The sequence below is a fragment of the Eumetopias jubatus genome, unplaced genomic scaffold (genome assembly GCF_037043125.1).
Source record: "Eumetopias jubatus isolate StellerSeaLion01/CBP00866 unplaced genomic scaffold, mEumJub1_p1.0 scaffold_13, whole genome shotgun sequence".
Lineage (NCBI taxonomy): Eukaryota > Metazoa > Chordata > Mammalia > Carnivora > Otariidae > Eumetopias > Eumetopias jubatus.
This window is the reverse complement of record NW_028274819.1, coordinates 95,198,379-95,224,399: the sequence shown is the minus strand read 5'-3', so window position 1 is coordinate 95,224,399 and position 26,021 is coordinate 95,198,379. Positions and strand designations below refer to the sequence as shown.

Here is a 26,021-nt window from a genome sequence, read left to right as displayed (position 1 = left end):
ATGATTTGTGCCACCAACACATCACTCACACCTCTCCACCATCGAGATGACACATGCGGTCCCCTAAATGTTCCACCCGGAGGTATTTTGGGGGCAGTGAGCCAAGAGGGGGCTTCCAGAGCCAAGGGAGGCGTTGAGACACATGAGGTCACGGAGCTGTTACCTCTCCCCCTTCAAAAGAAACCACTCTGCTCCCTTCATTTCAGAATCTAGAGGAAGTTGACAAAGTGTGACAACAGCACGGCACACTATGTGGTGGAGACTTTGCAGCTTGCTGGCCTGGTTCCCCTTACAAGGTAAGGACTTCGAGCTCATTTCTGATGATACTCAGTTGACCTGGTATTTTACCAAATCTACCTATCAGTCAACTGCATTCACAGAGGACCTACAGCAAGAAGACAACCCAGGTAAGTATGTGATTACTTTCCAAGCTACACCACCATCATACATGCAGGGATGTTACTGCTTTATTTAATCTCTTGTTCAATTGCTAATAAGTATAGGAAGGGCCACCGTAGCATGTGCCCTGTGGCGTATATGTTATGGCAAAATGCAACAAGCTCATTAGGCTCTGTCTCTTAAGTGCATACCAGGTAGAAGGGCATCAGTGTGGGATTTTAAAAGCTTCCTTGCTGTATAAGCCTTAGCCAGATAATTTAAGTTCTCTAAAAACTCAGTGTCTGCATCTTGAAATGAAGAGACGATTAATAATGTTCAACGGCCGAACTCCCTGGATTTTTAAAGGGATCAAATTTCAAAATGTGAAAGCACTTTGAAGATGGCAAAGCGCTCTACAACTCTTCATTAGTTCAGAGATAATAATGAGCCCCATGGAAAATTCCTGCTTATTTTTTCAGTCAGTTATACTTTACATTGTATTATAATTCTCAAATTTGATCTTGGATGCTTACTGAATTCTAATGTAGCATGATAAAAATTTAAGACACTGTTACCTTTTTAGCACAGGTCAAATTATTCCTGATCAAAAGGGGGGCAGGGTGTAGGTGTCTCTAGATCTCTGATTAAAACTTGTACCAAAGTCTTAAAAAAGAAGCCATGCCTAAATGTATTGCCTGCTTGTTGTGTGTGTTTCCAAATATTGAACTGAATTATAGTTATGTTTCAGGTAATGCACCCATCCTTCTAAATCTGCATTCACCAGAGAACTGCATCTGAATGACACAATTTTAAAAAACTAGATTTCCTATTTTATGTAGTATTTCAATTTCCTATTTTATACAATTAAATTAAGTGCTTTCTTTTTTCATCCCTATACTCTGAGGCACTTAATATGAATTCAATATTTGGTAATAAATAATATTAGTTTCTTCAATAAGTGGCTTAAAGAACAGCTCATATATTCAGGAAAAGTACATTTAGACAGCTAAAATTAGAATGTTTTCAATTATTCCAAAGTTTAAAGCCTTTAACTGACTTCCACTTTTTGAGTCAAGTTGGCATCCTATTACACGGTTTATTACTGAATATATAGATGTCCACGTTTTTAGCCATTAATTCAACAAATACTTAAAATCTTTTTTAAAAAGATTTTATTTATTTGAGAGAGAGAGAGAGCATGAGGAAGAGGGTACAAGCAGGAGGGGAAGGGAGAGGGAGAAGCATACACCCTGCTGGGAGCCTGACACGGGACTCGATCCCAGGACCCTGAGATCATGACCCAAGTCAAAGGCAGACACCCAGCCAACTGAGCCACCCAGGCGCCCAATACTTAAAATCTTATTTTGGAAAAAAATTAAATTAAATTAACTCTTACTTTGTGTTAGGTCCTGGGACTGTAAAATGAATGAATGGCAAACAACTTCTCTACGAGAAGTTTGTAATCCCCATGCAGAGAGATACTTGTAACCAAATATAAAGCACTGTGCTAAGTGCTATATTCGAAGTCCATTCAAAACCTTTAGGGATCTGGAGGAGAAGGCAGGTCATTGTGGGGAAGGAGGAGGCTAAAGACTGGTTAGGCAGGTTTGACAAAAGTGGTATAATTTGAGTTGAGTCTTGGAGGAGATAAGAAAGGTAACCAGGCTGGTGGCGCCTGGGTGGCTCAGTCAGTTAAGTGTCCGACTCTTGATTTCAGCTCAGGTCATGATCTCAGGGTCGTGAGATGGAGCCCTGCATCAAGCCCTGCATCGAGCCCTGTTTCGGGCTTCTCACTGGGCATGGAGCCTGCCTAAGATTCTCTTGCTCTCCTTCTCCCTCTGCCCCCTTCCCCCCCCCCCAAAAAAAAAGTATCCAGGTCAATAGAACAGCATGGACAAAGGCAAAGTGACTTCTTGAGCCTGGACCTGGCCGTGGTTGGTGACCACATTAGATACAAGCAAACAGTGGAACAGAGCAGGTGGTCTATCTGTGCTAGGTGTGTATGGAGCCTAGGGAGACACACTAGAAATGATGAGTTCCAATGGAACATGACAAGTTTGGGGTCCCTGCAGAATAGACTTGTTCTGTTCTGGAGTTTTTAAATTTATTGCATGCAATCATGGGCTACTAAGGTAAGGGGGGAAAAGGAACATTTTACTCTTTCTTCAGTCTACCATGCTAACCTCTTGTAGAAGGGAGATCAGACACTGCAACTCCCAAAATCTTGGGGAAAACCAAAAGGAATCTTAAGAACTGCATAGGTTTCATCTATGCATGCTTTGGTAGGTGGTTGTGACTGCTCCTTGGCCTTTTGCCTGAGGGTCAGTCACATGTGCTTTGGGGTGAAGCCACTGAACTGGTAAGACCATCAATTCATGAAGGTGGGGGTAGAGATGATGAAGGGCACAGGTTCTATTTCCATATATAAACCAGTCACAATCTATAACCCCAGAGTCAGCCAGCAGCCTCATTTAACACATGGCCTTGCATAGATGGACGAATCTGGTCAGAAGTCAATAATCCACTCAGTAAACATGACCCGCCAGCAGTAAGGCAGGACCTCCCAGGAGAAACTCCATAGCTATTCACTGCCACACTTTGCACGCTTAGCATCTCTGGAGCCATGTAGGTGCTAACTCTGAAGCCCAGCCGGGGAGCCTAGGAAGTAGGCACACAGCACTCAGGATCTACACGAGAAAGGCTAAGGGTGCATAAGGATATCTGTGTTTTTAGAGCCTGCAGGGGAGGAAGTGGTGAGCAAGGAAGGTAACCCACACCCCTCCTTCTGACAAAGAAGGTGAAAGTTTGACTCCAAACTTAGACAAAAAAATATATACATATAAAAGATGAGTTCCAGTTTAGTTTGCAACGGCAATGAGAGAATCCTGGGGAACTTGCCCTTAGAAGACGTACCATCAAAATACAGGTACAGGGATCTTCGTCTCCTAACCTTTAGCAGAGCTAGACACACCGAACAATATTTGTAAGCACTCACAGCTGAAGCAGTGTGTGTCTGTGGCTTCTCTCTGGGGCTATTCTTCCTTTCTACAATGATCTCCTGTCTCTAAATCAAACATGGTGTCTACATGATAACACTGAAAGAGAAATCAGCCTGTAAAGCTAAAGGCAAGGCTTAGAGCAGAGAAGAGGAAACAGCAATTATTCTATGCCTCAAACACAGCCCTTTCCATGTGAAACCCAGGCATTCATAGTTGTGGTCAGTAGACTGATATTAAATTCTCAACAAGAGCAAACACTAATCTTAGGAGATACAATTCTTTAGCATGTGCTAAAAAACCACCCTATATTTCATTACAATTTTTTAAACATTGTAAGAATCACATAACAACTTAATTCAAAAACACACATCCTAAGAAAAAGACATCTTTAAAATGGAAGACAATTTATTCATAAACAGGCTGCAGATAAATCTCACCACTCCCATTTCCCCAAACGCAGGCTTCCTGTCTAGACAATCACTTTGCCAAAGGTAAGAACATGGGCAAAACTTTTTAGTATCAACTTCTGGCCTGAAGGATGAAATTAGGGCATGTTTCTTTAACAGTGGTCTTTATTCTATCACGGATTCAACATCGTAACTTCCCTCCTGTCTCTCAGTATTCTTATTAACAACAGGAGACCAAAGATATCTGTCCATCACCTGCTCTATGCTGCCATCATGAAAGCTCGTATTAAACCATTATTTTCAAGCTCACACTGTGATACATTCTGTAAGGAATGAATTTTAGAGAAATATAAAATAGTCACTGCCCTCTAGAAACTTCAATCTGTGGGAAGCAGGATAATGCACAGGAACTAGAAAGTAAAGCAAGAATCAAGACGGGAATGGTTATGGAAGCAATGGAAGGTAGACAGCTCTAGATTTAATTTCTTGGCTCAGAAGCTCCTTAACCTTAGAAGAAATTCCACTGTCATTTCAAAGCATCTCTACTAATATTATCTTTATTACTCACTTATGGATTGATTTTATAGATGAAAATATTTCCAAACGACCCAACCTAAGCAGAATTCTGGGCTTATGCTTCAATGCTCTTATGAAAACACAATATCTTTTTATGGGCTCTTCATTGTTCATTACAGTATAGGCTGATGATACGGGTATTTTTCCATTAGAACTCAAGCAAACTTTTTTCCCATAAACGTCAATACAAATACAATACAACAATTCTGGGTTATTATTGCCAGAGGCTAGATTGAAATTAATGACCTAGAAATGGAACAAACTAAAAAGTCTACACCAATTAATTCCCAGGGCTCTCCAAAGCATTTCCTAATACTTGAAATTTATCACAAGGAAATAAACTACTTGTTTCTTTCTCTCTCTTTTTTTTTTAAGGTCTAAGATGATGCAGTAAAACTCATTGCATTTGCTATTCATAATTTATAACCCCACAGCATTCTTCTGTTTATGGAAATGTTTTGTACTTTCATTGATAAGACTTGTCTAGGCCTCAGAAAAAAAAAAAGAATTTTTTTTAATTTAAAACTTGAAGAAATAACAGATGGCAATAAATGTGCCAAATCAGCAGTAAAGCCAATTTATTTTATTTTTTATCCATTTCCTTTTTGGGAGATTGCATTTGCAGCTGCTTACAACCAATTGTTTATCATTCTCTGGGGGTTGTGATTTTGGGAAATTAGACTCTCATGTTTGCCTGGAGAAAGTGTTTCTGTAGACAATTGAATTGGAAGAGATCTTAGAACATTCTTCCTCTAGCATAGAAACTCTTTTGCAAGTGGGGCTTACCTACTCCCTGTGAACACCACTTGGAATCCTAGACACATAGCTTATTTTTTTTAAGATTTTATTTATTTATTTGACACAGAGAGAGAGAAATCACAAGTAGGCAGGCAGGCAGGCAGAGGGAAAGGGAGAAGTAGGCTCCCCGCTGAGCAGAGACCGATGCAGGGCTCGATCCCAGGACACTGGGATCATGACCTGAGCCGAAGGTAGACGCTTAACCGACTGAGCCACCAAGGCGCCCCTAGATACACAGCTTATACTTAAAGCCACAAGTCACTTGTCTCACAAATTGAGACAAGAAAGGCTGACTCTTCTGGGGTCTCATTATTTAAACGATCTGACCTAGTTACATGACCATGGGCTCTGAAGCCCACAGACATGGGTACAGTTCCCAGTCCCAGGACCTGTGTGAACTTCAGTCTCTATTCCTTCATCTAGAGAGCCAGCAAAATAAATCTTTCTTCATAGGGTTAGTTCAAAAAGTTAAATTAAATATAGGTTAACGTGGCCTGGCAGAGTTCCTGGCATATGAGAGAGAAAGTGCCCAATAGATACTGTTCAAGATTTTCCTTCTTTCCTATCAAAATCCCAGCCCTTCATTCAGACCTCCTTCAGGAGACATCTTACTGCTCCTACGTACGGTGCTTGCTCCTTTGTATTGATTCGGGTTTTGTTTCTTAAGAACTATGTAATGAGGAGCACCTGAGTGGCTCAGTCGGTTAAGCATCTGACCCTTGATTTTGGCTCAGGTCATGATCTCAGGGTCGTGAGATCAAGCCTCACATTGGGCTCCATGCTGAGCATGGAGCCTGCTTAAGATTCTCTCTCCCTCTCCCTCTGCCTCTGCCCCTCTCCCCGTGTGCTCTCTCTCTCACACACACACACACACCAAAAAAGTATATAATGAATGACTGAATAAATGAATGAGGTTGTGTTGAGAATAAGTCCCTGCCGTGCCTTGGGAGTGTGTCTTGGCCCATGCCAGCCTGACTGTCCCAATTCTCTTCTGCAGAAGCCTTTCTGACTAACTACAGAGAAAGAGTCACCGTGGAGGAAGGCCAGACGCTCACCCTGAAGTGTGTCATTTCTCAGGGGAAGACCACCTCCCTGCAGTGGCTGACCCCATCAGGGTTCACCATTTTTTTAAATGAGCATCCTGGTAAGTGAAAAAAAAAAAAAAATCACCACCAGACCTCAACCTGTGGGATTTTCCAGACAGACAAATTGGTGGGATAGAAACCAACATGAGTCACCCAAACAGTGGGCCTGGCCCACCTTCTATTACATGGGGATCACACCCAGAGGCCTATTACTTTACACAGGGCTGCTTTTTCTGACGGGAAGTCTGAAATGGAAACCCCACCGGAATGGTTGGTGAAGGGGGCTCAATTACAAAGCACCTTTCCATGCCCACACCTCACCCCCACATCACTGTTTTACTCTCAGCACCCATGAAACTGCCAACAGCACCAACGACAGGCTGCAGACAGACTTGAGGCCCTTTGTCCTCCTGCAACTAACACCATTGCCCCACATCTGGAGCCGGCTGCTTTGTTTTCCCTCTGAGCAATTCATAGTCACCTCACAAAGCTCCCTTCCAGAGATCCTCTTTTCTCCTGTTGGTCTCAGCACAAAAGCAAGATTGCTGAGCAGCTGAGCAACGGACAGGGCCCACTACTTTGGAAGGGAGGGCAGTCATTCCTATTTTCACAAACACACATTGAGTCCCAGATGCCTGAGATGGAAAGGCACTCTCCCCCCAGCCCCTTCATCCCCCGCCAGTTTTATTGAGATATAATAAACACGTAACACCTTATTAGTATAAGGTGTACAATGATCTAATATTATGTATTTACTGCAAAATAACCAGCATAGGAAGACTAGTTAACATCCATCACCTCACACACTCACATGGTTTGGTTTTTTTCTTAAGGAAAGGGATTCTTTTTTTTTTTTTTACAAATTTATTCATTTATTTGAGAGAGAGAATGAGAGAGAGATCATGAGAGGGGGGAGGGTCAGAGGGAGTCCCTGCTAAGCAGGGAGCCGGATGTGGGACTCGATCCTGGGACTCCAGGATCCTGACCTGAGCAGAAGGCAGACACTTAACCAACTGAGCCACCCAGGCGCCCAAGGAAAGGGATTCTTAAAGGTCTATTTAGCTCATCTCTTTGGGCAGGATTTTACTAATCCCTCCCCTTCATAATGAGACCATTGTATATCTCCATTTAATATTCTGAACTGCCAAATACTTGGAAAAGTCTCCAAAACAGCAAATTTCATTCTGTTTTGTAAAAGCAGAGCCTCTAAAAAAGTTGGTATGCTATGAAACATTTTTTTTAAGATTTACTTATTTATTTTAGAGAGAGAGAGAGAGCACATGAGCAGGAGGGGCAGAGAGAGAGGTTGGGAATCTCAAGCAGACTCTGCACTGAGTGTGGAGCCCAACACGGGGCTTGATCCCAGGATCCTGAGATCACGACCTGAGTAGAAAGCAAGAGCCAGAAGGTTAACCAACTAAGCCACCCAGGCGCCCCTATGCTATGAAACATTATTACATGCCGCTACGTCCAACGTAAACTAACCATATATTTCAAGCTAAATAAACTATTTAGAACCAATAAAGTAAGTAGATGTTAATTGTTAAAAGTTCTCAGAGAAAAACTTTGAGTAGAGATCATTCCTGTTAAATAATGCTTTCTCTTGTTTTGGTTTGGTTTTTAGTAAACTGGGAGAAGATGGGCACTCTCAAATTTCTACATCAGAGTACCTTAATTGAACTTGGTGAAGCTCAACCAACAGTTGAGGGTCAAGGGTCATTCTTGCCTTCCAGGGGACATATGGCAATGTCTGGAGAGAGTTTGGGTTGTTATATCTGGAGAAGGGCAGGGGGCATCTAGCATCAAATGAGTAGCGAGGCCAGGATTGATCTGGCTCTAAAAGTCAATAGTGTTGAGGTTCAGATGCCTGAATTCTAGCTCAGGTACCATCAGTGTCCCAGGACACACAGCCATTATTTCAGATGACAAACAACCTTTCTTGGTCAGCCATTCAAGGCTTTAACTATTTTAGGCTTGTTCATGTTACAAATCCAGAGAGAGAGGGAGACAAAACCACTCATTTCAAGAAATTCTGATTTGCTAAGGGACCTATGACCTAAGACAGAAATCCCAGGTCAATATAGAATCTAAAAACAAAACAGCAACAACAGAAAAAAAACCCAAACACTTGCTATAATCTTTAGGAAACTTCAAATAATAACAAACTTCTAAAAAATTAAAAATAAAAGGGGCTCCTGGCTGGCTCAGTCGGTAGAGCATACACCTCTTGATCTCAGGGTTATGAGTTCAAACTCCACACTGTGTGTAGAGATTAACTTCAAAATGAAATCTTTAAAATTAAAAAGCACCCAAATGGAGTGCTTTTTAGATAGTGCATGGATAGCCATGCATTTTATCTTCCATTCTTCACATCCATTGTGACAGGACAACCTCAAATCAATCAGGTTTCAAAGAGGTAAATTCACTGGGGCATTTTTCATAATGTGAAAAAATGAAAAAAAAATTAATCATCCTATACCCCGAACCCTTCACCAGCATAGTGTTAATTCCCTATGTGCACAAGAAAAGCAAATGGTTTATTTCGCAGATCCCAGTATCAAAATATTTCATTTCCTAAACAAATGTTGCGCTATTGAGAGGCATCCAGCTGGGAACACTAGAATTTGGAAGGCAGCTCAATCGAAGATGTGACATTTGTTCCGTCAAAGTGTGAAATTCAAAAACTATTCCTGCAAATAATCAGTCCACTGAGAGACTGTATTCCTCTGATCGCTTTCTTCCTAACGACTCTTTTTCCCTCTTGTCCAGCCTTAAAAAATTCCAAATACCAGCTTCTTCATCACTCCACCAATCAGCTCTCCATCAGCGTGCTTAACGTCACCCAGCAAGATGAAGGCGTGTACAAGTGTTTACATTACAGCAACTCCGTGAGAACAAAGGAAGTAAAGGTGATCGTGCTAGGTAGGTGCCTGACAGCCAGCAAACCCAGCACAGGAGTGACAGACTTAGGAACAGGACAGATCATTCTTAAACTTCACATTTTAGTTAGAAATATTGCCTAGAGCAAAACATTTTCTTGGGCACCTCTACCAACTTTTGTTGAAAGGAAAACAGAAGGGAGTATTTTGACTGGTGAGCCCTAGATGAAAATGTGACTTTGTGAAATTTGTCTTTGGCATCAATGAGGTTTCCTGTCTAAGGAACTAAGAGAAAGGAGAATTGATACTTGATAAGCTGCTACTATGTGCCAGGCACTGTGCTAAGCTCCAAGGAGTCAAAGAGGAATCAGGCATGATCCCCACCCACAAGGAGTTGGCACCCTAGTCTAAGCAGCAAAACATGCGTGTAAATAAAGTAGAACCTAACAACAGCATATCCTAAGATAGAATGAATTCAGAGGTAACTGCACCGGACAACTGGCTCACATCCTCTGCCAAAACCAGGTCCTCTCCTCCGGTGGGAGGTGGGTTTGGGAGGTGTGGATAGGAAGTGACAGCCTCCTGGGACTCACTCAGTTCTGTGGATGGTCCACTGTATTCAGTGTAAGCCTTGCTGTCTTTACTTTTCTGCTTTTTGTGATGGAACAGATCAATTATAAACATCACTTTTTATTGATCTCTAATTCAGATCAATTATACACATCATTATTTATTGATCTCTAAGTGACATGATTCCACATATCACAAATGAATGTCTTAGGCTTCTTCTGTTGAATTAATATAGCGTGGGGCCTGCCATAAAGTAAAGACGCGGTGACAAAGTATCTGGGAAGGAATGGCTCCCTAGGGGTATTGAGAACCGATGGGACTCAGCCCACCTTACTGGTCACCACTCAGAGCACTCTGGCTCACGCTGCTTGTGTGCCCTTGTAGGCTCTTCTCACACTCCCCGCATACGTCTGTCACTACACTTAACGCATGATCTTTTAACTAACAGCTTAGCGGCTGAGTCTATCACCAGACTGTTAGCCCCTCAAAGGGCTTTATCTTTTCCATATTTCTACTGCCAGCATCTAACACATCCCGTGCATACTTGGAGCTGACTTTGCAATGTCTCAATGGCAGATAAATGAGCAAATCAACGTGAAAGTGTGCTGAACCAAAGTGTGAAGTAGAATGGGAAAGAGGAAGAAGTTAGCCTACTTAAAAAGTATACTTGACCCTTGAACCACACAGGTTTGAATTGTATAGGTCCACTTATATGCAAATTTTTTTAAATAAATACAGTCTGGTACTATATTTTCTCTTCCTTATGGTTTTCTTAATAACATTTTCTTTTCTCTAGCTGACTTTATTGTAAGAATACAGTGTAGAATACATATAACATACAAAATAGGTGTTAATCAACTCTTCATGTTATCAGTAAGGTTTTCCATCAACAGTAGGCTGTTGGTTAAGTTTGGGGGGAGCGAAAAGTTATACATGGATTTTCAACTGTGTGGTGGTCAGGGGAGGTGTCAGTGCCCCTAATCCCCACATTGTTCAAGGGTCAACTCTTTTTCCAGGACAGGAATAGGAAAAATAAGGACAAATGGGCCCTTGGTAAGAGAAATGCATCTTTGCTATTAGGAGGGGACAGAACTCACTCACTTTGAGTCAGACACTCGTGCAAGTCTAGAACTGAAACAGCCAACTCATAAAACAATTCCTTCATGTCACAGACAAGGAAATTGATCCACCAAAACCTGAGGGACATACAATGGTGCTTACAATAACCGGTGGCAGATAGAACTAGACTTCAGGTCTGTACTCTTCACCTACTACTCTACCAATCAAATACAGTCAGATAACAAATGTGAAAACTGTTGCACCATTGGGAATTTCTAGGGACTAATCATACACTGAGTAACAAGCAATGTGGACTACTGCCAAGGTAGCTTTACAAGTACATAAAAGCCCTGTAACTGTATTCTGGGGAAGATCAAGTTAAAAAAAAAAATGCCCGTTGTTTAGACCATACACTACAATGATCCCTATAGATTATCAGACTCCATGCTTTACTGGGATGTGTAGACCTGCTCACTGAGCAAAGAAAAATCAATTCTCTTCCAGCAACACCTTCCATGCCAACTCTAGAAGCTTCAGTTATCAGAATGCAAAATGGAAAACCACACATTACACTTAAATGCTCCACTGTGAGAAGTAAGCCCCCTCCGCAGATAACCTGGATTTTAGGGAATGGCATAGAGCTCTATGGTAAGTAGGGACATGGTTCTCTTTCCTCCTTTGTTTTCCTTCCTACTTAAACTTCCAAGGCATTTTTAAATCCTCTGGCACCCTCTGGTGGTATCAGGTGCCAGAAAATAACATTCAGTAATTTATCAGTTTTTTCCAAATTAACTTTATAACCTATCGATATTGTGCCTTCATCTTGAAAACCTATCACAAATAATATGATTATATGCCTATACTTAAAACAAAGTAGAAACCTAAAATGGGATATTATGGTTTCTTAAAATTCGACATAATTTCATATAGAGGTACGATATACCTATTCCCTCAGCATGAACTTTTCAGCAGCCATAAATTTGAAAATACATTTAACATAATGCTTGTATATTGGAACAGGTAGGCTCCTCCTTATAAAGTACACTACAATGTCATACCCTCAATAAAAATATTATGGTACCAGGCACCTGGGTGGCTCAGTCGGTTAGGCGTCTGCCTTTGGCTCAGGTCGTGATCTCGGGGTCCTGGGATGGAGTCCCGGGTCGGGCTCCCCGCTCAGTGGGGAGTCTGTTTCTACCTCTCCCTCTGCCTGCTGCTCTGCTTACTTGTACTCTATCTCCTTGTCAAATAAATAAATAAAATCTTAAAAAAATATTAGGGTACCAAAGAATCTACACTTGGATTAGATTAAAGCAGGGTTCAATTGACTGAAGCAAGATAACTAATGGTCATGCTTGAGAACTGTTTATAGTTTGTTTACATTGTAACGTATGTTCCATTGGATTTTACATCATCAGAGAGAGATCCAGTCCAATGACAATTCTACATCATTATAAGACCTCTCCTTTCATTTGCCTTATTCATTCACCCTGAGTAAGGTCTTGGGTCTTTGTGTTTGACGACATCAGGCTGTCCTTGTGTAACCACGATAAGCTTTAGATTTTTTTCCAGTAGTGAAGGCTTACAGAAACCTAACCACTGCTATTCAGCTGCTTCCCCCTGTGACTGGGCCAAGCATGTACAAGGCAGCTGACCAAATCTAGAATAACTTAGAAGTCTAACAGTTTTGCCAAGATGTCAAGGCCATCGGTCCCTGAGAGAACCAAACCCACCCAAGGGTATTAAGTAGCCACAACCTCATGCACCTCTTTAATCCGCTCCGTAGGTGAAACCCACCATGAATTTGAAACTGATGGGAAGAAATGTAACAGCAGCAGCATCCTCAGAGTCCACACATTGGACAAAAGCTCAACAGTAGACTGCGTCATCCGACACAAAGGCCTACAAGGAAGAAAACTGGTAGCACCCTTCCGATCTGAAGACTTGGGTAAGAAGAACTAATGATTGTCTTTTTCATTTAATTTACCTTAACATTACACTGTCAAAAAAAATTAAATGGAATGGGAAGAGTCCTTCAGAGCGAGATCACTGTCCACAAAGCTCTCCTCAACAGCAAATTCCTTTAATGATTGAAATTTCTCCAGCTGAGCGTCATGGTGCACCTGTTCCAACATTCGGACCCCGAGTTGTGCAGAAAGCCTAGCAGGGCGCCATATGCAAATAGCATTATGCTTGCTTTTTGATAATGCCAGCCGGCATAACTTGGCCAGTTTATTGCAGTCATGTTTTCAGAAAGGTCATCTGAAGCATACTTTACCTTTGTAGTCAACCCAAAAGGAGATAATAGCAACTGAAATAAACCTAAACTTGTCAACATTATTTTATGTTAATATAAAACACTCACACAGTCAAATCAAGCCGTGATTCCTCTTTAGATTTATTTGGTTATAACTGTTTCACAGGTTCTAGTTTAACCATGTTACTATTCTGGGCAGAACAAATATTAGTAAATAAAATGCCAAATAGTAAATGTGAAGAGGCGTTGCCTCCGTTTTCAGAATGTGTTCTCCGATTCCCTCATCAAAAGCAAAAAATAATAATTTTGAAACTCTAGAAAACTTTCTTTTTTTGAGAGAGAGAGAGAGAGAGAGAGTAACCATAAGTCGAGAGGGAGAGAGAATCTCAAGCAGGCTTTATGCCCAGCACAGAGCCCGAAGCAGGACTCGATCCCATGACCCTCAGATCATGACCTGAGTCGAAATCAAGAGTCGGATGCTTAATCAAATGAACCACCGAGGTGCCCCTAGAAAACTTTGTGAGCCAACATGTATCTAATAAGGAGTAACATGAATCACGCATCTATAATTAATAAGACTCCGACCTTCGTTATTTTATAAGGTACTTCTCAGTGTACAAGGAATTCCTCAAGTGCAAGGATTCACTCACATTAGCAAAGGAAGGGGCTGCTGGATGAGGATACATTTATTGAGAAAGCTGTTCATGAAATAACTGCTAAATGCAAGGCACTGGTTAAAGAGAACACCATCATGGGAAAAGCGCTCTGCAGTCCTGTGAGGGCTGCTGCTGTGGCTCCCTCACTACCGCACACTTTCCACCAGTCACTTTCTCATCAAACCAAAACTAGCAAGTCTTGAGGAAGCCGCATCTAGAAGACTGGGGCTCGCAGACTGGGCTGGCTACTATAATCTGACACATAGCCCTGCCTCTGCATGACTCATCCCCTCCAGCCTCTACGGTCAGCAGAGCATAGCACGTGGTCGGGGCGGGGGGCTGCTCCTGAAAGATACTCAGATTTTTTTAAAGATTATTTGAGTGAGAGAGAGAGAGAGAGAGAGAGAGAGAGCACGAGGGAAGGGGCAAAGGGAGAGAGAGAATCTCAAGCAGATGCCCCGCTGAGTGTGGAGTCTGATGCAGGGCTCCATCTCACAACCCTGAGATCATGACCTGAGCCAAAACCAAGAGTTGGACGCTCAACCGACTGAGCCACCCAGGCGCGCCAGAATCTGAATAGATTCTTAAACAAAAGAACCAATGATATTGGAAAAATACGTATTTTTACTCTTCAGCTATTGTTCAGGCCAGCTACAAAAATTACTCCGGAGGGGAAATCACAGTTTCTTCTCCATTATGGCCATAGTTCTATAGGACTCAAAATGATAGCCATAAAATGTTTCTAATAATAATAGGATAAGACTTAACTTTTATTTCTGATCTAACTATCGATTATTATTTAGCACTCACTGCCAGATCTCCATTAAGTATTCGAAGAGCAACTCCAATATTAGCTGTTGGTGGTTTCCATATGTTAAATGGCTTTTTTTCCCTTCGGCAAGTGACTACGCTGACATACAGATATTACACATGGTTTTTTTTTTCTTTTTATTAACCCATAATGTATTATTTGTTTCAGGGGTACAGGTCTGTGATTCAACAGTCTTGCACAATTCACAGCGCTCACCATAGCACATACCCTCCCCGATGTCCATCACCCAGCCACCCCATCCCTCCCACCCCCCACCACTCCAGCAACCCTCAGTTTGTTTCCTGAGATTAAGAGTCTCTTATGGTTTGTTTCCCTCTCTGGTTTTTTCTTGTTTCATTTTTCCCTCCCTTCCCCTATGATCCTCTGCCTTGTTTCTCAAATTCCACATATCACTGAGATCATATGATAATTGTCTTTCTCTGATTGACTTATTTCCCTTAACATAATACCCTCTAGTTCCATCCATGTCATTGCAAATGGCAAGATTTCATTTTTTGCTGGCTGCATGATATTCCATTGTATATATATATATATACCACATCTTCTTTAACCATTCATTTGCTAAAGGACATCTAGGCTCTTTCCATAGTTTGGCTCTTGTTGACATTGCTGCTATAAACATTGGGGTGCATGTGCCCCTTCTGATCACTACATTTGTATCTTTGGGGTAAATACCCAGTAGTGCAATTGCTGGGTCATAGGGTAGCTCTATTGTCAACTTTTTGAGGAACCTCCATACTGTTTTCCAGAGTGGCTGCACCAGCATTACACACGTTTTGTTCATCCAATAAGTTTAAAAAGTTTGATTAGCTGACGATGCTTTAAAACACATTTACAAGTAAGGATTCTGACCCCTTTCATTCCCACACTCTGCATGGAAGGACCTGGGAAAATAAAGATCAGACAAGCACCATATCTGGGGATGTGAGTGGTGTCTTCCTTTGAAAAATCCACACTTAGATGCTTGTGGAAGTGTGATGCTTGGAGAAGGAGAACAGAGCAGGAATAGATCGGACCCTTTTCAAAATGATTTACTTCATTTATTTAGTATTCCAAATGAAGAATCTTGATTTCCTATTACTTAACTGGAGGTGGGATTAAAAAACAAAACAAAACAAAAAAAACTTGAGCAATAGTTCTCAAACTTATGGATTTTGAGACCCCTCTTTACTTCTACAAATAACGGAGGACCCCAAAGAATTTTTACTTAATGAATTGTATCTGTCAATATTTACATATTAGAAATTAAAACTGAAAAATGTTTAAATACTTATTTATTTAAAAAATAATTAACCACTACATAGAAACAGAAATGGTATATTTGTGTGGAAAAATAACTGTACTTTGCAACACCAAAATGTTAGTGAGAAAAATGGCACTGGTTTTCATTCTGAAATCTCTTTGGTATCTGGTTTAATAGAAAACAATTAGGTTCGGGGCGCCTGGGTGGCACAGTCTGTTGAGCGCTCGACTCTTGGTTTTGGCCCAGGTCGTGATCGCAGGGTCTTGAGATTGAGCCCCGCGTTGGGCTCTGTGCTCAGTGCAGATTCTGCTTGAGATTCTCTTTCCCTTTCTTTGATTAAATAAAAAGCTCAGGGTGCCTGGGTGGCTCAGTCATTAACCGTCTGCCTTTGGCTCAGGTCATGATCTCAGGGTCCTGGGATCGAGCTCCGCATTGGGCTCCCTGCTCAGCGGGAGCCTGCTTCTCCCTCTCCCACTCCCCCTGCTTGTGTTCCCTCTCTCACTGTGTCTCTGTCAAATAAATAAATAAAATCTTTAAAAAAATAAAAAGCTGAGAAGCACTCACAGATTCCATAAAGACATTACCCACCTGTCACATATCAGTATCAATATTTATAAAATTTCAGACAGCTTTTCTATACACTCCCTGGTTGCAGGCCTGTTCACTGGTCAAATCTATGCTAAGCTGAATGTCTGGAAACATCCCCAAACATTATTTTGTTTGTTCTGTTTTGCTGTTTATAGAGAGAGAAGGGAGGAAGGGGCAGGGGGAGAGAGCAAATCTTAAGCAGGCTCCTCGGCCAGCATGGAGTCCAATGCAGGGCTTGATCTCACGACCCTGAGATCATGACCTGAGCCAAAATCAATAGTTGGACACAACTGACTGAGCCACCCAGGGGCCCCAAACATCGTTTCACATTATACAATATTACATTTGTAAGCATTGTGCTTAATAAATAGCAAAGCACTGTGCTAAGCATGTTGTATGAATAAAATTAATTTTTGCAAAAAAACTCCAACGATAAATGCCGTTAGTAGTTCCATTTTACAGGTAAGGAAAAAGTGAGCATTCAAGAGACTGGGCATCTTGCTCAAACTCACTCGGCAGCAAGTAAGTTAACAGCATCAGAATTCAACCTGTGACTGACTCCAAGGCCACTTAACGAATAAATAAGGATGGAGATAGGTGACTGGGCAGATAGACAGAAGGACTAACAGGTAGATGGAGGTAGAGACAGCAAATAGCCTTTGCATACTATTGTGAAACACAGCGCTCCGGATGCAGCCTGCTGTCCTTCTCAGCCAGGCAGCCTAGCAGATGGGCTAGCAGCAGGATAGAGATTCAAAAACCAGAGCAAAAGCTGTAGAACACGTAGTGCTGAGGTTTCCGCAGAACCTCACAAGCAGGTAGCAGCCACATACATTCTCCAACCTATTGTCCCGAGCACCATGTGGGTGAGACTGTTCTCTGTAGTTGCAGATTTCTGTTTTTCCCCTTTCCTAGTTACGGATCAAGAGATGGCTTCAGATGCCCTGGAGAAAAGCTCCCTGTCCTCTCAAGACCCTGAGCAGCCCACTAGTACTGGTAAGTGTCAACCCATTAAGATTTAATAAAAAAAAAAAAAATCATGCCTCTTTGGAAAGGGCCATTTTTCCAATTCTCATTTCTAAGATTTTTTTTTAATTTTGACCTTTTTTTTTTAAGTGAGGGAGAGAGAGAGGTGGGGAGTGGAGGGCAGAAGGAGAGGTAGAGAGAGAGAATCTCAAGCAGGCTCCACACCCACCATGGAGGCTGACACAGGGCTCCATCCCAGGACCCTGAGATCATGACCTGAGCTGAAATCAAGAGTTGGACGTTTAACTGACTGAGCCGCTGAAAATTTAACTTTTAATAAGACTAGGCAGGACACCCTGCACTGGCTCTAGCTTAGTGCTGTCCTGGAGGAGCTCCATACCAGCAGTGTTTCCTTAGTGGCATGGGCTTCAGGGTAACTAATACCTTGTAAGTTCAGCGCTATTTTGCTTGATACACACACACACACACACGTGCACACATGTGCACATGCGACTGTGACATTTGAATTTCCTCTGCAGTAAAGGGCAAGGTTGAATTCATTTACGGAGAGACTCGTTTCTTTGTTTTCTCATCCGGAACAGACCAAACACAAAATAAAGACTTGATTTCAGCAATGGGCAAAGAAGCAGGATCTGGAGATGTGGGGCCTTTTGCCATTGAATAACAAAATCACCTTTGAAAGCACATCAGTTACTTGGCTGTCAAGAACTCAGATAGTTTTCGATGACAGGATTGAACTCTAAATGCAGAATTTAGAAAGCCTGGGTTATAATTCCAGTTTTTTAGACAGTGAACCCCCTGGATGGTTAGCTCTGGGCAATGATCATGTATTTATCTTTGTATTTTACCTGGCATAGCATCTGACACTAGCAGGTACTCAGAAAATGCAGTGTAGGGGCGCCTGAGTGGCTCAGTTGGTTAAGCAACTGCCTTCGGCTCGGGTCATGATCCCGGAGTCCCAGGATGGAGTCCCGCATCAGGCTCCCTGCTCAGCAAGGAGTCTGCTTCTCCCTCTGACCCTCCCCCACTCTCGTGCTCTCTCTCTCAAATAAATAAAAAATAAAATCTTAAAAAAAAAAACAAAAGAAAATGCAGTATAAATGAATAAATACACATATGAATACTTTCATTTGTAATGGTGTTTCGAGCAAGAGAGCTTCATCCAAAAAGGGCATAAACTCCTATGTGTCCTCTTTTTTTGTTTCAAATAGTGTGTCTCCAGGAATTTCCTTGAGTGGAATAAGAGCTTTCATATCATTATCATGTTCATAGCTCTGAGTATCAGCTCACGTTCTTAAACATTTTTTATCTGGAATAACACTTAAAAGTAAATGTTTGGGGCTTTCAAACACCGATAAAAACAATATGTACCATCCAGTTTTTTGAAGGGCAATGGAAATTGAAAACGATCGGAAGGGGCGCAGCCGTAACACTTGCTTTAATAATCCAATATTTTTAAGCATGTTTAGAATCTACTTGTCTTTAAATTGGCTTACAGCGCCACTAAACAACCCAATTTTCTGCTCTGCTTTTTCATAGATAAGATTTAATACAGTTGCTAAATTTCCTTTCAGCTTTCAATTTCTACGATTTTATTACTGTTAATAATACCCATTTCCAGCAGAACGGGTGGTTTCATTCCCTGCGGGATCCACACAGTGGCGCTGTGTAATGGGCTAAAAAGCAAGAGACGGGTGGAGGACAGGAATAGGGAGGATGAGCAACAGAATCAGAAAATGCAATCTTTCATGTTTACGGCTTCTTGCACCTAGCAAAAGCATCACAGTATATGCCCCTTCTAAGGGGGAGAGGCAAGCAGAGGTTTGAATGACAAGGGAGCCTATTTTTCAACATAAAAATCATTGCTTCTCAGCCTGCTTGGGATGCCGATCTTCCATGCCCTGGTGTTATCTTGCACCATTCTGAAGACCTTCTAATAGGCCTGATTCAGGAAGCAAGCATAAAACAGTGCACTTTGCATTCTGAATTTCAGCATTGGCTCTGTCACGTATTAGGTCCATGACTTCAGACAATGTACTTAGCTTCTAGAAGCCTCTACTCAGAGCTGCAGTGAGAAAACTGCCGAATGCTCTGTTTGGGGCTGAGCCCAGAGCTGGTGTTCTGTAAACACCTACCTTTTAAAAATAAGGCGAAACGAGCCTGGCGAAATCAGCCATTTGCAACTATTTCTGGAAGAAGTCAGTGGTTCAAAAATGGTTGTTTTGTTTTTTTTTTTTTTTTTTAAGGAGGACAACTTAGTTTGGTTTCCAAAGCTGCTCTGCTGCTTTGGGATGGCTGTGTATATATACACAGTATTCATATACAGTCATATGTATGTATCGTGTCTTAATTTCTTTCAACTTAGTTGCGGTAATGGAAGATTCTAGGACAACCGGGAGTGACAAGGAAGAGAAAGAACAAACCACTCAAGACCCTCACTTGGCCAGTGGTAAGCATCCCCCATAGCATTTAGAATAAACACTTGACATTTTAACCTCTTAATCAATAAATCCAATGGCCTTTTTCAGTCCCCATTTTTCTTGACCTCTCTATTGGTTAATCACTCCCTTGTTCCTTGACTTACTTGTCTCCCTGGCTTCCTTGACACACTCTGCCTGGTTCTGTGACTTTTTGCCAACCACTCTTTCTCTGTGTCCATCAGAGAACTTCCCTTCTTCCTCTGGATTCTTATATGTGGACACATTTCTGACTTTACTTCTCCACCCTTGATTCTTCCCTTAATTCTTAAAGAGTTTACCCATTCCCAGGGTTGTTCCTATTGCCACGAGGCAGAAGATGTCCATATTTACACTTCCAGAACAAGCCCCTGAGAATTAATTGCTGTTTCATTCCATCTCCTACATCCCTGTTGCTGGATTTTCTGCCATCTCCTTGAACTCAACATCACTAAAAACCAAACAGCACCTTTTCCCACAAAACCACCTCAACCAAATGATCACACAGGCCCCAAATTTTGGTGTCATCCTTCATTCCTGTGTATGTGTGTACACACAAACACATAGAAAATCAGTCCATCTCCAAAGACTTTTGAGTCTCCTCTTCCAGAATTTTGTCGACTATCACTGCAACCCCTGATCTAGACCCTCATCATCTCCTGCACAAGTCCTATGACTTCAATTTCTCCTCCTGTGGTCCATTTTTAGGACTATGATCAAAACACCCCTTTGCATTCTTCACACCTGTGTTCAGAAAACATCTGTGGCTCTCCCTGTCTACCACGCGGAGCGGGAGCCTCAAAGCCTCCAACAAGGGCCCTCCATCCCCTGCCTCTGCAGTCCTGTCTCTAAAGTCCCAGGAAGAACACACATTTTTCTCTGACAACATCATCCCATTTTGACTGCCCTGCCCTCAACGACCTGAACTGCCCCTGAAGAAAGGAAAGGCTTCATCTTCCCTCTCCTTACCCTTCTTTCAAGGCCAAGGTCTTCACTGAGAACTTCCTGACTAATTCAGGGACCACTCCTGCCTCTGAATCCCTGAGCACATTATGGTGTTAACACATATGGATCTAGAATTTGGCATCGATTTCTGACTTCTGTTGATTCATGTATTTGTTGCCATAGAGAGAGAACTACCCCTAAAGCACAGGAACCATGTCTTATGCAGCTCCAAGCACGATGTTGTACACAAAGCTAGTGCTCCTTAACTGCTTGTTGGTTGAGAGGGGGCCAGGACATCTGGGCAAAACTAGAGCCCATAGAATCAGAATGTGAGGTTTAGAAAGATCTTCATCTAGTTTATGTCCAATGGCCTTCACGTAGGACCACATTTAACCTAGCCAACATTCATGGATTTCATTTTATTTGCATAGTTTTTCACACTCCTTAACAACCTCTTGCTGCTTAACTACACCTTGCCAAAAAATCAGTCCTTACAGCTCATTTAAGTCCCCTGACTATAATTTAAGTCAATATTCTTGCGTGTTTTCTCTACAAATGAAACCTCACAGCTTCAATCTCTATGTAACTTCAGAGCATTTTTCAAATTACCTCACAGAATTGCTTTGTTTGTATGCCCGTTGGCTTGTTTTCAGAGAATAAATAATGTGAATCTCTTTCCCTTCAGGGTAAAGCTCTCTTTTTACCCGAGTTGCCTATCAGCCGACACTACATTTTGAAAGCATTGTGCAAATTCCTCAGTAACAAAAACAAACCAACCTTGAACTGTCTAAATTCATTTCATTTTCCGTACAGAAGCCAGTCTTCAGTATGTGGGGGTGATAAGGAGGAAAAACGGCATTCTGCTGCTCACCCTTGTGTCCTTCCTCATCTTCATACTCTTCATCATTGTCCAGCTCTTCATAATGAAGCTTCGGAAAGCGCACGTGGTGTGGAAAAGAGGTGAGTGGCAGAGGACCCGATGGGGCGCTCCAAGGCGCCATACCACGGGGCTAAGACAAAGGAAATTCTGCCAACTAAAGCCTTTCTGTTAGATGCTGCACAGTCTGTTGGATAAGTGTTGCCATTCAAATAAGCAATTGTTGGTTTTGCAGTAAATACAGAATGTGAATCTCCAGGGGCTATAATCAAAGAGTGCGTAACCAAGAGAAATTACAGTAGCTCTGGGAATTGACATTAAATTATAAAAGCTTCTAGTCACAAAAGGATCCTGAGTGGAAAACTCAATCATTCATTCAGAAAGCATTCATTGAGCACTTCTTGTGTGCCAGACGCTGTTTCAGGCGTGGGGGATACTTCTGTCAACAAGAGAGACCAGGTCCCTGCTCTCAAGGAGTTCATATTCCAAGGACAGCAAATCAAAGTTTGAATATAGACTGTTTGGGTTCTGTTCTTACTTTGAAAGAATGTATTCAGCTTCCCTCACCCATAATATGCGAGTAATGTTTCCTAAGCATTCTGATTAAAAAGTTATCATTGGCAACTATATATATATATGTATATATACCATATATACATATATAATTTATCTACCATGGAAGGTACCTATTAAAATGCACAGATTCAACACATATCAGGGCTGGAAGGGACCTTAGAAGTTATCCAGAATAACCATCTACTCAATTCATTCCATCTGTGTGTACCAGGATAAATCCCCTCCTTAATTCTGAGTGATTATTTAGACCTATGCTGCCCAATACAGTGGCCACAATATGGCTATTGAGCACTTGAAATGTGGCTAGTCGCTTTTGAGAGGTGCTGGAAGGATAAAATAGACACCCAACTTTGAAAGCTCAATACACACACACACACACACACACACGAATATAATATGTCTAATAATAATATATTGGATCTACTAGGTAAATAAAATAATTATTAAATTAATTGCATCTGCTTCTTTTTGCTCTTTGAGCATGGCACCTAGAAAACTTAGAATTACGCACGTGGTTCGCATTCTAGTGGTGCTGGACATCGTTGATGAAGCCATGTACGACTCCAACATCTCCAAGTAGCTGAGAACTCATTATGTCCCAAGGCAAAATACTTCCCTTTTGAATGGCTCTCTCCCTACTGAAAACACAACTTCTTCTAGTTTGATGTCAATCTCTCTATATATTCAGCTGGACTAACTTTCATCATAAACAGACCTAGAGACAGGGTCTGGTTTTTCAGCTCTACCTGTGCAATAGGCAAATGCCACAGTATTGTTTCAAAATCTCCCATTAATCCTGCATCCCCGTAGTTCTCTAAGGGCTACTGGAATTGTCCCATCTCAAAGAACAATACGTGATTCTAATCTGTGGTCATTTGATTTCCGCAACTCTTACGCTGCCTAGCGCAGTGCCTGTAGGAATCAGAGCAAAAAACAAAAACAATTCTCGGAATGAATGAGGACATGAGGTATGCAAGGGCGAGTGGTAAGTCCACTCTTGTGTAGACAGAGGGATCATCTTATTCAAACATACATTTGTACATATAGGTGATGTCTGGGGCGCTCGAAATTAATAACATAGTTTTCTTTTCTTGCAGAAAACGAAATCTCAGAACACACTCTAGAAAGTTACAAATCCAGGTCAAATAATGAAGAAACATCATCCCAAGAGAAAAAGGGCCAAAGTAAGTCAATTACATGACCTCAAATTTGAAAAATGAGGTTAATTTGTTGCCTTTAAGGAGGAGGGTAAAAATCAAAGTCTGATTTTTAACACTAGAAAGTCAATCAACCTAAATCATCTCGTAGAACACAAGTAAACCTTCCAAAAATGAAAACCAGCGACCATGAAGTTCCTATGGCCGCAGATATGCCCCCATGGGAAGCCATCCATGAGTTCTTGATGTCACATGCAGGCACATCCTGGGACCACATGTCCCTCTTGTGCTCCGGGGATCTTACATACATCTTAACAATCCAGCACTTTCCACACCCCATACCCTCTGGTCATTTCTGATGTGTTGATTTAGCTACCACAGTCCTCCTTCAGGTGGTGAGTAGCTGGGTTTATCTATGTTGTGTCCTCAGATTCTAACACAGGGCCTGATGCCAATGGAGCGTCTGATACATTTGTGTTGAATAAATGAACACAAGGCTTAACTGATTCAAGCAGACATATTTTGGGTCTTTTGATGACTCCATTGTAGCTTCTCAAGCAAAATATGTAAAGAAAGTGAAAGGAAGAGTTTCTAAAAGGAGATTGTGTGTGTGCACACGCCCATGTGTGCATGTGTGTATTCTTGACAAAAATCTAGTACAGAGCATCTGGTACTACAAGAAAGCAAGAATCTTCTACCTTTCTTTCAACCATTTTGGTTCCTCCATTGCAAATTAACTCATTCCACCTGCTGAGAGTTGCAAGCTAGGCAGAAAAGCTTAGCTGCTAGTTTCTATTGGTTTCATTGAGGTTTTTGTAGGAAGCTGGCCTTTCACAACACCTCTGCCTTTTTTTTTTTTTTTTTTTTTTTTTGCTTTGACCTAGTAAGGTGTGAAGTGGAAAGAATCACTGTACTAGCTGGGACAGGAGAAGAGGGCAAACCGTGAGAACTGGGGGTGGAAGAGGGAAGTGTGTGCAAGGCGCAGAGAGTCTATTGTATCGCACATGTTTCTAGAATGTCAGTGTTCTTGTCCTCGACTGGCAAGTAGGAGAATTTTGTCAGTATGACGTGTTAGTTGGATGGTTTCCTATGCCAACTTTCTTAAGCAAGGGGAACCAAAACAGTGGGTGTAGAATGATAACTTTCAGCAAGAAAAGAAAAGCCCTCGGCTTAACTGTTGAACAAGGAGAAAGCCTTATGCGTCTCAACTTTAAGAAAGTTGAAAAGGACTACCTTCACTCAAGGCTCCCTTCCCAGAAAGGTACATCCCTAGGGGCTGGCCACGGATTGTGAGAGGGGCTACTTCCAACTGAGCTCCAACCTGCACTTCCAGCCTCCTTCCCTGGGCTCCCACCAACCCAGCATTTCAACTTCACGATTTTTGCTCACTTTTAAGGCGTCCTCTGGAGCTGTCTCCAGCCCTGCATATAGAGTTACACGGGCTTTGAGTGATCTGCCCCAACCCTATGTTTCCCATAAGCCCTGTTACTTTCAGTATGAAATTTGCTAAATACAATGTGGGGGTTTTTTTTCAGGTTTTTTTTTTATAGCAGAAATGTCTATATATTTTATTTCAGGTTTATTAGTATATTTACGTAAAAAGACTTTTTAAAAAAATCGGCCCATAACAATGCATTCAGACCATTTATGATATGCATCAATTTCAGGTTTGATTTTTTAAGCCATTAACATATGAACCTAAAAATACCATGTGCAATCAAAGCATCTCAAATAAATGGGTGCAGTATTGTTCAAAATAAATGGTCATCTTTGACATATTTTTCTTTCAGCTTTCCACTCTAAGAGCTACATGAACTACATCACACGGTTGTACTCAGGAGCAAAAACAAAGAGGAAGGAAAATGCACAAAATTCAAAATTAAAAGAAGAGCTCACTCATCTACCAGAGAGCATTGTATAGTGCTCTGTGCAGTAGAAAATATGATTTGGGGGGGCAGCTGCATCATCACAGTGGAGCAGCCTAGGGAAGGAGCATAATAACTGTCACATGAAAAATAGACTTTGAGTGCAATGCAAGATGGTGTCCTCCCATGGCAATCTGCTCTGGATTCAGAGTCATGAAATGAGGACTGGACCGTGGACACAAAAGCTTCATAGTTTAAAAAAGAAAGGAAAAGAAAAGAAAGAAAGGAAAAAGAAAAGAAAAGAAAAAAGAAAAGAAAAGAACCTATTATGTCTGACACTACTTCAGAGCAGGAAGATTTTCCCAAGCCTTGGAGATCAGGGTTGATTTGGCCAGCAAACATCTCACCCTGAAGGGAAAAGGAGGTCCGGTTGTCCCAGAGGATCCAGTTGAGAATCACATGTTTAATTTTAGTCTCATTCAGTTTGGAACAGTTCCTTAATCTTTCCTGCACATTCATGATATTTGGGATAGTTTTGAAGATTGCAGCTTAGTGATTTTGTAAACTGTCCCACAGTTTGCCTTTGTCTGATTGTTTCTTCGTGATTAGATTCGGGATACAAAACTCTGACGGGACTGTCATGGAAGTGGTGTTTTGGTTATGTCACTGTGTTTTAGTTATCCCTTTTCTTGATCACTTGATGAGGGTGCTCTCTACCAGCTTTCCCCACTGTGAAGTTCCTCTTTCCTCCTTTGTGAGCTGATACTTTGTGCAGAGATGCTTTAAAAATATGTAGATATCCTGGGCGCCTGGGTGGCTCAGTCGGTTAAG

At 41.7% G+C, this 26,021-nt stretch overlaps 1 protein-coding gene across 2 annotated transcripts in view; it reads left to right on the top strand.

Moving 5' to 3' along the window:
* The window catches only part of CRTAM (cytotoxic and regulatory T cell molecule), a 36,036-nt gene extending 10,268 nt beyond the window's left edge, over positions 1-25,768 (top strand). Inside the window, exons 2-11 of one of the 2 annotated variants that reach the window (XM_028125856.2) lie at positions 207-296; positions 6,156-6,302; positions 9,013-9,165; positions 11,256-11,399; positions 12,538-12,699; positions 17,243-17,323; positions 19,680-19,763; positions 21,529-21,675; positions 23,266-23,352; positions 25,116-25,768. In XM_028125856.2, coding sequence (XP_027981657.2) covers positions 251-296; positions 6,156-6,302; positions 9,013-9,165; positions 11,256-11,399; positions 12,538-12,699; positions 17,243-17,323; positions 19,680-19,763; positions 21,529-21,675; positions 23,266-23,352; positions 25,116-25,246 — 1,182 coding nt within the window. In that variant the 5' untranslated portion in view covers positions 207-250 and the 3' untranslated portion in view covers positions 25,247-25,768. The remainder of the gene's footprint in view (positions 1-206; positions 297-6,155; positions 6,303-9,012; positions 9,166-11,255; positions 11,400-12,537; positions 12,700-17,242; positions 17,324-19,679; positions 19,764-21,528; positions 21,676-23,265; positions 23,353-25,115) is intronic. The other variant, XM_028125859.2, reaches the window with a different exon arrangement.
* Positions 25,769-26,021: the final 253 nt, after the last annotated feature.